We start from the raw sequence: 13,514 nt of genomic DNA, 5'->3' as shown, positions 1-13,514 counted from the left end.
ATAAAACATATCTAGAGTGTAGAAACTGGTTTGCTGACTTAGCTCCACTGGAAGGACATAAAGTAATTGGTCTGATTTAAAGCTCACCTTCTGGAAAACATCTTTGTCATCGATGTACTTGAAAACTGTAATAAAACTTGTCAGCTTGTCTTCCACTTCATTCTCCGTCATTCCCTTGGCTGATTTCTTTAACATGTTGTCACAGTACTTGGCCAGCTGGGTGGAATATTAAAATCACAGAAGGAGAACAGGGTCATACTCTGCATTTCAGAATCCTTACACTATTTAAATGGAACTATAGCAGCTAACTCGAATAGTCACCTTCTAAATAGAAAGTAAAAAAAAAAAAAAAAAATCCTCCCCCTACAACTATTTTATAATGATGTTACATATAAAAATGTTAAGTTACTTGCAATGAGAGGACTCACCAATTCAGGTGCTTTGCAGACGGATTTAGGCTCTCTGTAGTTCACAACACACGTGAGAGCCTGTGCAGATAAAGCAAGGACGGATTATACACACGTATATATTCCTCATTTGTGTGCCAATTTTTATTCAGAAACAACTTGATATTTCTTGATAAATTACATTAAGAGAAACAAAACAACCTCACATGCAGAGAAAGTCATTTACAACGTTTGTGCAGGTAAGAGAAATGTTTTGCAGAACAGAAATGTTTTCCTTTTGTAAATCATACAACTATGTATTGTAGGTTATGAATGAAAGACCTAAAGCATGCAATAATTTACTTTGGCATCTCACGATGGGTTATTACCATACCTTATCTAGTGCACTCATAAAATGTTGATCTCCATTTAAAACAGTGTTGACAAGCTGAACAAATTTACTGTGGACTTCCAAGACCGACTCCACGAATTGGGTTGGCATCTAGAAGTAGGTAAAACCGTACAATAGTAAATGGGAGAGAAAATAAAAAAGTAAATGTAGCAAAATCTATAGTAAACCATATACATTAGTCATTAATTTTAGAAAAGGTTCTTGTTTGGGAGTGGTACTAAATCCCGGCGGTCGGAATCCCGGCATTCAAAATCCCGACGCCAGAATCCTGACCGCCGAAATCCCGACAGAGGGGGGGGGGGTGTGGATCGCCCCCCTTGCGGGCTCGCTGCGCTCACCATGCAGCGGGCCCGGTGCCTCGCTACGCTTGCCACACTAATTTATTCTCCCTCTATGGGTGTCGTGGACACCCATAGAGGCAGAAAGTGTCGGGATTTTGAACGCCGGGATTCCGACCGCCGGGATTGTAACTGCATCCCTCTTCTTTATGCAGTCAAGTTACTGGAGACAGACCATTTGCATTCCGAACTAGGCAGCCTAACAAATCATTGTGTGCTCCTATCATGGGACCTTAACAACACTGGATGAGCTCATCAAATGGATATTGCCATTGCATAGATGAGAGGTTAACACTCACCCTGAGGATATAGGATAACACTTGTTCAGCAAATTATCTTTCGGAGCAAGGGGATACTCACGTTTTCCTGAGAAAGATTACTGATCGCTCTAAGGCCCTCATCGTGGATATGGTTTTGTAATTCCTGAATCATGTGAGGTAAGCCATTGGATACAGAACGTAGAAGGGTATACATATTGGCCATGTCTGAAATTAGAAGGAAAGATCGGTCAAGGACACTTCAGCATCGGCAATGGTAAAAAGTTATTGTTCCGCCAAATGATCACTGCAATGCTACCATCAGCAGATTCAGGCGCCATTTCCTTCAGCCACAATGGGCTGCCTCCTCAATGAACAGAACTGTGAATTACCTACAATTCACCTGGGCATGTGCATACTCTAGCAGCACATCTCTCAGTGTATCCATCTCAAATGAATGTCTTCACGCTGTTCAAGGAACAGCGGTGTTATAAAGAAAGTATAGTTCAGAGTGCTTCAGATACACCTCTTAATATATAAATATAGGCCCCGAAAATGCAATATTTAAAAGCACTGTACTTGGAAACTGCCAAGGTCCCAAAGGCCAGGGACAGCTAGGATTCCTGATTCTCAGGAATGGCTGAAAGTCCTACTATCCATACATCCATAAGCCAGGAGAAGTATGATCAGTGAACCCACAACAACAACTTATCTAGAAGCAAGCTTAATAGTGTATGCATGATCTCCACTGTGCTCCACTTACCACTTCTCCTTTCTTGCCTAATGATATTGTGACATTCTGCGTGTAGGAACTGCAAGTGGTCGGCGACCATTCTCTGTTGGCATTCATGAATCACTTTACTATATGAACTGGGGTTTAAATACTTCCTACATCGAATCTCTTCATCTTTTAATCTACCTAAAATCTAGACAGAAATATTGAGAACAAATGAATTGGTTAATTATATAAGCAGGTAAGTAGCTATCAAAGAACGCTATAATATTAGGAGACAATAAAGTAGAATAGTTATGTCATAATACAAAAACAAATCAAAACAGCAAATTAATTTTGTATAGTAACTCTTAACCATGGACAACGGCACAAGACCCCTATCATAGTTAAAAAGCAACGGTCATGCTTTAAGCCTTTGGGGGTATGCAATGCTCTGCCGCTATTCCCGATGGGGGAAATAGTGGTGGGTCCCTATTCAATGCTGTCTTTAATGACAGCATTGAAGAGGGAACATGGCAGAACAAGCCCGACTTTAGAAGCTGTCAGGCCCGTTCTGCCGATAACGGCCGTGGATTGTCTCTATCCCGGACGCAGATCGACAATCCGCAGCCATTTACGTGGACACACCCACTTTTCGCCGATCGGACGGCAGGACATTTTCTGGTGGCCAAAACGTAAACAGGCCTGGATTACGGCTGTCGGGAGGGATCGACAGACGTAATCCGGGATTGCATACCCCCCTTAATGTTTGTTCAGACTGTATTAACTTTGCCTTGCTTCATTTCATACAGTATAACATTTTTGCAGGTGTAATGCCTATGATTGATGCTTCAGACACAAGAGCATTCTGAATTCTGGGGAAAAAAACATTCCAATTCACAAAATCGGATTACAGGAGAGCCATCAATATTTCTTTAGAACCTACAAAATAGACCTTTTGCTTTAGCCACCATAAACAATTATAAAAAATATAGCGATACCATTTATTTATTTTTAAACAAAAATGTTCAGGCACTTCTTTAGAACATTCCACAAGCACTGAAGTTAGTACTAGCTGTAAGATGGTATTTACTGTATAATACATTAAAATGAAGCACCAGTAATGCGGACCATATATGCAATTTTCGGTACTTGTTTCCTAGCACCCACTAAGCAAATAGCTTAGCGGGCGAATCTACGTAAGAAAATCGCATCGCATGCCATTTTTGCGTGGGATGCGATCGCATGTGATGCGATGTGATTTCCCTACGTAATTTATTCACTGCTATTTTTTTCCCCCGGGCGTTGCGATTGTATCGGGTGCGATGCCATTTACTTTACTATACAGTTTTATGAGATGCAATGAGATTGAGGCACCCCCTCAGTATCCACGCCACCCCAAAGAGTGGCGAGAGCAGCGAGCCCCGCAAAGGGCGGCGGAAAGCGTCCTACCGCCCTTTTCATACCGCCACTATCCACGTCGGCGTGGAGTGTATTCTATATAGTGTGGCGAGCGCAGCGAGCCTGAAGTGTGGTGAGCGCAGTGAGCCCCGCGAGGGGACACGGATTAAGTTACATGTGCGCTCGCCACACTATATAAAATCAACTCCACACCGACGTGGATAGTGGGGTATGAAAAGGTCGGGAAGGCCGTGTTCCGCCAGTACTCGCCACGCTTTGGGGTAGCATGGATATTGGGGGGGTGCCTCAATCTCATTGCATCTCATACAACTGTATAGTAAAGTAAATGGCATCGCACCCTATACAATCGCATGCGATTTTGCGGTGCAATGCGATCACATGCGATGCGAACACACCGCCCGGGGGGGGGGGGGGAGCAGTGAATAAATTACATAGGAAAATCGCATTGCATTCGATCGCATCGATGATCGGTGAAATTCATGGTACAATTGCCTAACTCTCTAATCTCGACCATTTTTTGACCAGAAATTGGGGAAATCCAAAATGTTGGATACCTTGATCTTCCTAGCCAGTCATTGGCAGAATCAGCAATTGTGTCAGTCAGTTACAGTTGTATGAACCCGTTAAAGGTGGAAAACGTATCTTGTTTCAATATAACAATAAAAACCGCAAAGGCGGATATCCTATTAGCCGCAATTGCTCATTACAAGTAATAGGCTCCCTCGGGTTCATCTAGTTAGCTCAGATAAGATTCATGTTAATGGTGATTTATTTCCTATGACTCAAAAACAGGGCTGCAGCTAGGTGAATGTACACACGTTTTGCTGATCCTATAGGTTTTCGGTGAAATTTAGTCGATAAAAAAAAAAACCTTGTGGAAACATCTGAAAAACTAACGTTTCTTCCCCTGATGTTTTACCAGGAATAATTGGATACCCCCAAAATGTATTGGTTTTAAGCAAAGAAATCATTAGTGTAAATACAAACATAAAATTGTGTGTGTGTGTGTGTGGGGGGGGGGGGGGGGGGGAGCTTACTAACACCACTTACTTTTTCCATATACTGTGAGCAGTTTGACTCTTGTAATAAATTTGAAGCCTCTTGCTTGTAATACTCCCCTGTTTCAGCCAGAAAAGGCCACTCAAAAATTTCTTGATAAAACTGAAAAGGCAGAAAACGCCAGGTTAGTATTAAGCTAACGAAGAACCAGAAAACTAACTGCTAATCCTGTGATTAAAGCAGAACCGGGGATTGTATACCTTTAAGGGAAATTTTTTCTTATACTGTTCAACATGAACAAAGGAGTTGATAACCCCGTGGATTACTTTTTGATTTGGGTCTTCCCCACATCGATCACTGAAATGCAAAAAAATGATAAGAATCAGTATGGAAAAAACATAATGTGATCACATGATCATCCGTACAGACTGTTTTATAATTTCTCCATCATGTCAATTTAAATGGATTATAGAAAAATCCCAAAACATATAGTTAACAGCACAACATACGACTAATTAGCTGATCTCTACATGGTTGTGCATGTTAGTGATGCCAATTGAGAGAACTAAGCACTGAAGAGACTTATAGGGCCTACACACATAGCGATTCCCAGGCATTTTCTAAGCAATCTCACTATATCGTTTAAAAAATAACACTACATAGCTCCTTGTGTATGGGAATAGCGATAGCGATGGATGGCCCCGCTCTTCGCTATTGTCCCGGCGATTAATATCCAGCACATCCATAGAGAACACTAGCCCTACTATGCAGTGCCGTGTGCTGAGCAATCTAGCATCGCTCAGAAAGTTCAACTCCCCGTGTGTAGGCCCCTTTACAGGATAAAGATAAAATAAGTCTAGTTACGCAAAGGTAGAGGTAAAAACATGAAAGATTTTTCAAGTATTTGTACTAGATCTTTGTATGGCCAGGATCTCTAGTTTTTTTTAATGCTTCTGCTCACTAAAATTGCCAAATGTCTCTCTTAAATGTTAATTGCTTGCTTTTTCTCGAATATTGGTAAAATAGACTAAAAAAAGTCTGCATTACTTGTTGTTGCGGTTATAGTAGTGCTTTCTATTTGTACACGGTGTTGATTTAGAGCACATTCATGAAGCTTACTTTTGACTTTTGCTTCGATGCATAGTAGCTATGCAATTGCATGATGCTGCCGGGGGTTGGTTGGTTGTTTGCAAGTGAACTTGTCAAAATTGGTGTGAAAATTGGTACGCAAATATTTTTGTATTTATATAACAAATGTGAGCGACGCTGGCATTTTAAGAAGATATTTTGCACAGCTTTCTCTCATGTTGACACTCAAAGGTTTAATGAATCAGGATCAAGGCGAATGAAAATATAAAGACAATGTAGAACATTTATACTGCAGTATATTACATAGTCTTTTTGCCTTTTCCTATGCTTGTTCATTTGGAAATGCAATAATAAAAGTTTCAAATAAATAAAATGGCCAATGGAACCGGACATAATGCTCTCATCCACCATTTGACGGAGCCCTTGGCCACCAAGATCCGAAGGAACCTGAGCAGCAGTGCATGAATATAAAACTTTGCATTTATGCAGACAGTAACCGTTCTAAAAACCTTGATAAATCTAGGCCTCGTGTCCCTCATTATTTCAGGAATGATATACACACAGAGAAATCTTGAACTTTAAAGTAAACAGAGATAAGACATAAGTTCCTATTACTTTAAAATCTACACAACCGCTTTGATAACAATGTTACAATTTTAAACTACAATAAAATATTTTAGTGTTTATATAACACAATAAGCGTTAGGACACACATTTTCCATCCTTACTAACAATTCTAAAGGAAAAAATTGTATGCACTAGAATAGATAGGAAGGATAGTAACCATAAAAATGCATGGGTTCTTTAGTTTTGACAACTCTGATGAGGCACATTGTGCGTGCGGCTAACGTTCAAAAACATCAAAATGAGGGTGGTCTAGGCCTTCCTAATACCCAAACTTATTAAGGATATTACTGGGTCCCCATGAATGGAAACAGAGAGTTTACTGCAATACAGTGACAAAACGCAGTGAGCGAAGCTAACGAATGTTATTTGTTAAATTAATTAACATAATAGCCCCCCCTTCAATTTAGAGTTTAAAAGGATTATGTATCATTGTTACAATGAACCCTCTGAGATTATTAGCTATGGTTTACCACATCTTTATTAAGCATCATCACCATTCAAAAGAGCCTCAAGAGATACAGTATGAGCAGGACAAGGAAGATGCATTAGAGATAGATAACTAACTTAGAGAGAGGCTAATTACAATGTGTGTGTCAGAACCAAACAAATAAAAACACTCTTAGAAGATCTTTCATATCAATTATATTTGGGCTCCATTTAACAGTCATAATACCTTGGTAAGAGTAGCGTTCGAACAGCAGCTTAGAACCACTTGGCCCATCTAGTCTATCCTTTTTTATCCTATAGGTAGAATCTCAACCCTTTTTGCAGTATTAATGTAAAGCGGTTTGTTACTACAGGTTGAGTATCCCGTATCCAAAATGCTCGGGACCAGGAGAATTTTGGATAACGGATTATTCCGTATTTCGGAATATTTTAATATTTCAATGATGTATTTTGAAGTATCTTGCATTTATGCTGTATAAACACATAATATACACACAAATATATTTTATTACCACATAAAATACACACAAATATATTTTATTTGTTCAAAAAACAAGGTTTCAAAACGTGAAACAAAATGTGTGTACTATCTCAGCACTGAATTTGAATGCCAAGCAATCATTTTCTTGTACATATATAGTGCCAGTTACATATCATGTCCTCAGTAGTGCTGTTACAAATGTCCCCAGTGAGTTTTTAGCAAAAAAAAATTTTTTTTTCACTTTCTGGAATGTCCGTATTTCGGAATAATTCGGATAACGGATATTCGGATACGGGATACTCGACCTGTATCACCATCTATAGATGGCAGTAGCAGTGTGGTTCCTACTTCTATATCTCCGGAGACTAAATAAGGTTTCAGGGAAATGCCCGCTGCTTTTAAAAAGGCCTATATTGATAAGAAAATGGGGGTACATGAATATTTCCATGCTAAAAAAGAATTTGAAATTATAAACATTCAAAAGGAGAATCCAGTCTCAATATAAAACTGCGGTAAATGTAATGAAAGACGTAACCCACATAAATGCGTTGCATAAATTAAGACGCCCAGAACATTTATCCTCCTCATTAAAACAGATGACCTTTATACTGTCATCCCACCCTCTTCCTTCTTCTCTTTCCTATTCTTTTCTCTTCTACTTCTACTTTTTTCAGATTTTCCCCTTTCTTCTATTTTGTCACACTTTGGTCTACAATCTATTTTTTTAAATAAATATTGTTGATACCATAGTGTTACACATGTGCAAGATTTGAATCCTTGATTCTGTTATTATTGTGATTGTCTGCTTATTACTGTCTCGCTGTGTCGAGACAAAAATAAAATTCTTTTTTGCCATGTGTACATTGTGCATTGATTATTGGTCTTTATTAGGTCAATATAAACAGATTGTATTGAATTAAAGCCGGCCAAAAAGTCCCCTTACATGAATGGCTTATTATGCTATAGAATAGTAGGAAATAGCACTTTGATGTTTACCCTTCGCGCAATGCTGTGCCTGCAAGTTTCCAGACTAATTTCAGTGCCATACTAGTTTGCTGAGGCACCTCTGAAGAGAGGGTGGGCAGGCATGCTAATTAATGTGCATTACAAGTATGCAAATGGATGGGCTGATTCAGAGTTGCAGGCAGCAGCAGACAGATTTACTACCTTATGCTAATTCTGAGGTCCATGATTCTGCTGGAGGAAACCACTGCCGCCTATTTGTTTTATTCTAGCCACACCATTAGTAGCTATCAGTAACAGGCGTCCCTTTGCCTCTGAGCATGCACAGCCCCCGAACACACAGCACGATGGGCCGATTTATCCTTAGATATATGTTGGACAGCCGACGCCATATAACGCTCATACACATTGGCTGATGGTGCATTGATATATCGGAATGGCCCACAGCCAATTGACACCTTTACAACTTAACATTTTTTACAATTCCAGCTGCTGCAAAGCAATAGATAGGATCACTACAATTTATGTCAACTCACAACCGTTGATTTTTCTTGTTCTAATTTTTTTTAATAGGTAAAAAACAGTTAAAATACATGCAAATCTGGTAGGAGTGGTTTCTCAGCTTCACTTAAGGTGCATACATATATCGGACATTTGATTGAATAGTCAATATATCGATGCACAAGTACATCTGCCAGTGTGCAACAACGATATATTTGTGAACAGCATCATTTAAAGATATATTGACACATCGATTTGTGTGTACGGGCAATCAGCTGACCATCTGTACAGTCGCTCTGGGAGCCATCGGTGGTTGACAGCTCAGTGGGTTAGCACATACAAATGTGCCCTCGCATATCTGATGTTAGTCCTGACAGATCGGGCAGTGTGTATGGAGAACACGCTGCCCGATCCTTTAGTAGATATATCTGCAGATAAATTGATCTGCAGATATATCCTATAGTATATACCAAAATTTACATGGACTTGCATTGTCTTCCCAATAGACCCTTCTGCGTTCTTTGGACACCGTGTCTAAACTAGTGTTCCCACTAGGCTGCTTTAGCGGGGCGCTGCACCCTGCCCGATTTTTAAAGGGCAAAATGCACCCTGCCCCTCTAGGAGCGCCCCGCTAAAACAGCCTGGTGCCTGCCCCGACTGTGTGAACGGGGAAGCCCCGCGCCACCGTAGACGGCGATGCCTGGCGCATCCCCGGCAGCACAGCAACTTTGGCGCGGCCGAACCCGCCCCCTTTAGTGACGGCAGCCGGCCCCACCCCTTTTCATGACATCGCAGCCTGGGCACTGTGACATCGGCGTGCCCAGTCCGCCCCCCTTCCACTGCCTCCGTGCAGTGGCGCCCTGCCCGCACAAAATTCTAGAGTGAACGCTATAAACTGCAGTTCTTTTTATAGCTTTTAGCAGAAGTACTTTCAGAAGTAAATTTAGTAATGTGTAATTTGCTAAATCACCATTAAAACCTCAGAAAATAGTATAATTAATAAAAATAATAATAATAAGCTAAGAAAATGAGAGAGCAAAAGAAAGCTTTTCTACAAACAGTGTTATTTTCAATGAGGCCAGACGTCACCATCTGAACATTGAATATCTGCTTAACAAATGACAAGCTGTCTGTCTTAAAGCTTTCGATTGGCTGAGATTTTCATTAATTTCTGCACCAATTAAAAATGCATAAAACTTCCAAATGAATGGAACATCTAGAAATATTCCTCAGAGGAGCAAATTCTAGCTCCACACGTTTGAAAGGGTGTGGTATGGGACTCCGACAGTCGGGATCCCGACAGTCATTATCCCGACTGGCCAGAGTCAGACAGCATGGCGAGTGCAAAAAAGCCCCTTGCGGGCTCGCTGCGCTCGCCACACTGCGGGCACGGTGGCTTGCTACGCGAGCCACCTATTCTATTCTCCCTCTATGGGGGTCGTGGACCCCCACGAGGGAAAATAGCGGGTGGCCGTCGGGCACCCGGCTGTCGGCGTTTTGACAGTCGGGATCCCGACGTCGGGTACATGATTGTCGGGATGTGGTTGTCGGGAACCCGTCCAGCACCCGTTTGAAAAAGGTGGTGCGCGTTTCTCTGTGTAGCATGTTGTGCAGAGTTCAGGACAGGGAGGGAAGCATGCCTGTAGCAGTGAATGACTTCATTTTGGAGAAGTTACCAAAAGATGTACAGTAACTCTTTCCGCTTATACAGATTTGTGATGCACATCTGGATCCCTGTCCTATTCATTCCACATTACTGGGAGTGGTGCGTCATATGGCTTTAGTCATTAAGGACATCCAAGTCTGCAGCCAAACTGCTAAAAATAAATGTTTAAATTTAACTTTTTAGGTTCATTTTTTTGTATTGTACACGGTTACTGGAAGAATAGTTATTAACAGGTTTCCAGATACTGCATTTAGTCAGAAGAGGTTAACATTAATTCTGTGTGCACTCTGTACTGTTAAAGGACATTGAATATATGTTCCAGTGTAATTATTACAATTAAGGGCTAAATGCAATAGCCTGCAAGAAGTATGAAGCGCACGATTTCGTGCAAGTCTTGATGGATTGTTAAAGCAGCAATGATTTACATTGCAAAACCAACCTGGCCAAAGTGGTTTATAGTTATTGGCAAAACCAGTGCTAATGGCTACCAACAATAATATCTGTAGGCAACCAGAAGCACAACTGACCACCACCATATAACTGACCCTAAAGATGACAAGTATAGTTAAAAAAAAAATGATCAATAAACATATATCCTAGGGGTGCTGTGAAAAAATAATGCTGATACCCTAGGGTGCCACGCTTAAAGAAAGTTTGTGAAGCCCTGCCTTAGGGCAGTATTCAATGAGAAAAATTTGCGCTGTTTTATGGTGTATTTGTGCTTTTTTCGCCTTGGACGGAGCATTTTGCTCTCCAAAAGCGAGCAAGCCTATTCAATGTGAAATATTCGCCGTCTTTCTAAGTGATTTTCCCCGTCTCTCTCCGTGTAGCAATTCTCCATCTTTTCATGGAGAGCTGGAATGTGAACTTTTAAACTAAAAGGTTTTTTTTTTTTTATTTTGGTGTAAAAAAAAATCAGACGTCACCATCTGAACATTGAATATCTGCTTAACAAATGACAAGCTGTCTGTCTTAAAGCTTTCGATTGGCTGAGATTTTCATTAATTTCTGCACCAATTAAAAATGCATAAAACTTCCAAATGAATGGAACATCTAGAAATATTCCTCAGAGGAGCAAATTCTAGCTCCACACGTTTGAAAGGGTGTGGTATGGGACTCCGACAGTCGGGATCCCGACAGTCATTATCCCGACTGGCCAGAGTCAGACAGCATGGCGAGTGCAAAAAAGCCCCTTGCGGGCTCGCTGCGCTCGCCACACTGCGGGCACGGTGGCTTGCTACGCGAGCCACCTATTCTATTCTCCCTCTATGGGGGTCGTGGACCCCCACGAGGGAAAATAGCGGGTGGCCGTCGGGCACCCGGCTGTCGGCGTTTTGACAGTCGGGATCCCGACGTCGGGTACATGATTGTCGGGATGTGGTTGTCGGGAACCCGTCCAGCACCCGTTTGAAAAAGGTGGTGCGCGTTTCTCTGTGTAGCATGTTGTGCAGAGTTCAGGACAGGGAGGGAAGCATGCCTGTAGCAGTGAATGACTTCATTTTGGAGAAGTTACCAAAAGATGTACAGTAACTCTTTCCGCTTATACAGATTTGTGATGCACATCTGGATCCCTGTCCTATTCATTCCACATTACTGGGAGTGGTGCGTCATATGGCTTTAGTCATTAAGGACATCCAAGTCTGCAGCCAAACTGCTAAAAATAAATGTTTAAATTTAACTTTTTAGGTTCATTTTTTTGTATTGTACACGGTTACTGGAAGAATAGTTATTAACAGGTTTCCAGATACTGCATTTAGTCAGAAGAGGTTAACATTAATTCTGTGTGCACTCTGTACTGTTAAAGGACATTGAATATATGTTCCAGTGTAATTATTACAATTAAGGGCTAAATGCAATAGCCTGCAAGAAGTATGAAGCGCACGATTTCGTGCAAGTCTTGATGGATTGTTAAAGCAGCAATGATTTACATTGCAAAACCAACCTGGCCAAAGTGGTTTATAGTTATTGGCAAAACCAGTGCTAATGGCTACCAACAATAATATCTGTAGGCAACCAGAAGCACAACTGACCACCACCATATAACTGACCCTAAAGATGACAAGTATAGTTAAAAAAAAAATGATCAATAAACATATATCCTAGGGGTGCTGTGAAAAAATAATGCTGATACCCTAGGGTGCCACGCTTAAAGAAAGTTTGTGAAGCCCTGCCTTAGGGCAGTATTCAATGAGAAAAATTTGCGCTGTTTTATGGTGTATTTGTGCTTTTTTCGCCTTGGACGGAGCATTTTGCTCTCCAAAAGCGAGCAAGCCTATTCAATGTGAAATATTCGCCGTCTTTCTAAGTGATTTTCCCCGTCTCTCTCCGTGTAGCAATTCTCCATCTTTTCATGGAGAGCTGGAATGTGAACTTTTAAACTAAAAGGTTTTTTTTTTTTTATTTTGGTGTAAAAAAAAATCAAATGTTATTTGTATTCATGTGCTTATAGCACATGAATATATATTTAATTTAAAAAAAAAAAATTATATATATATATATATATATATATATATATATATATATATATATATATATATATATATATATATTTATATTATTTTTTTTTTTTTTTTTACACAGAGCAGCCAGCAGGGGGCCGGAGCTCTCGAGCCGCTCATTAGATATTCATATATTCACTGCATCCGATCATTACATATGCACGATCGGGTGCAGTGAATACTGGGTCCCCCGCTGGCTATAGGGGGGGGGGGGAAGCTTCTGCTGCCGGGGTCCCGGGGAGCCCACCTCCCCTCCACATATGTTCTGGGGCAGCCAGGGAGACTTTAATCTCCCTGGCTGCCACCGTCCCACGGCTCCCTGCCAGCTCCCTGCCGCGGACGCTCGTCCACTGCAGGGGTTAAGACTCGCCGCGAGTGGCGGCGTGTCTTAACCACATTGAATAGATGGAGCAGGAGTGGCAGCGAGCCCTCCGGAACAGGGCGAGTGCATGGCGAGAGAAAAAATCTCTCGCCATGCACAGCAAATTTTTTTAATTGAATACTGCCCTTAGACCGAAGGTTCTCCCAAAAATGCATTGCACCGAGTTCACACCGCATCGTGTTTCTTTTGCCTTGCGATGTGCGCTGCCGCGCATCAAAAGTCCAAAAGTATGTGCATTCAGTACATTCTGTACTAGATCACATCGTATCAAGTTCAAATAGCACAGTATTTTAGTGAATAACACATGCGATTTGAACTGGGTGCGATGCGATCT

At 41.1% G+C, this 13,514-nt stretch overlaps 1 protein-coding gene across 4 annotated transcripts in view; it reads right to left on the bottom strand.

The window, feature by feature from the left end:
• Positions 1-13,514, bottom strand: part of CUL2 (cullin 2) — a 70,016-nt gene that overhangs the window by 27,500 nt on the left and 29,002 nt on the right. For all 4 annotated transcript variants that reach the window (XM_083188821.1, XM_083188820.1, XM_083188823.1 and 1 more), the window contains exons 7-13: positions 4,787-4,883; positions 4,578-4,688; positions 2,157-2,319; positions 1,497-1,621; positions 781-888; positions 429-488; positions 88-216 (exon numbers count right to left, since the gene is read on the bottom strand). In XM_083188821.1, the coding sequence (XP_083044947.1) occupies positions 88-216; positions 429-488; positions 781-888; positions 1,497-1,621; positions 2,157-2,319; positions 4,578-4,688; positions 4,787-4,883 (793 nt within the window). The remainder of the gene's footprint in view (positions 1-87; positions 217-428; positions 489-780; positions 889-1,496; positions 1,622-2,156; positions 2,320-4,577; positions 4,689-4,786; positions 4,884-13,514) is intronic.

Source organism: Crinia signifera, chromosome 5 (genome assembly GCF_055691185.1).
Source record: "Crinia signifera chromosome 5, ASM5569118v1, whole genome shotgun sequence".
NCBI lineage: Eukaryota > Metazoa > Chordata > Amphibia > Anura > Myobatrachidae > Crinia > Crinia signifera.
Note: the sequence above shows the minus strand (reverse complement) of the source record. Positions and strands in the feature narration are given on the sequence as shown.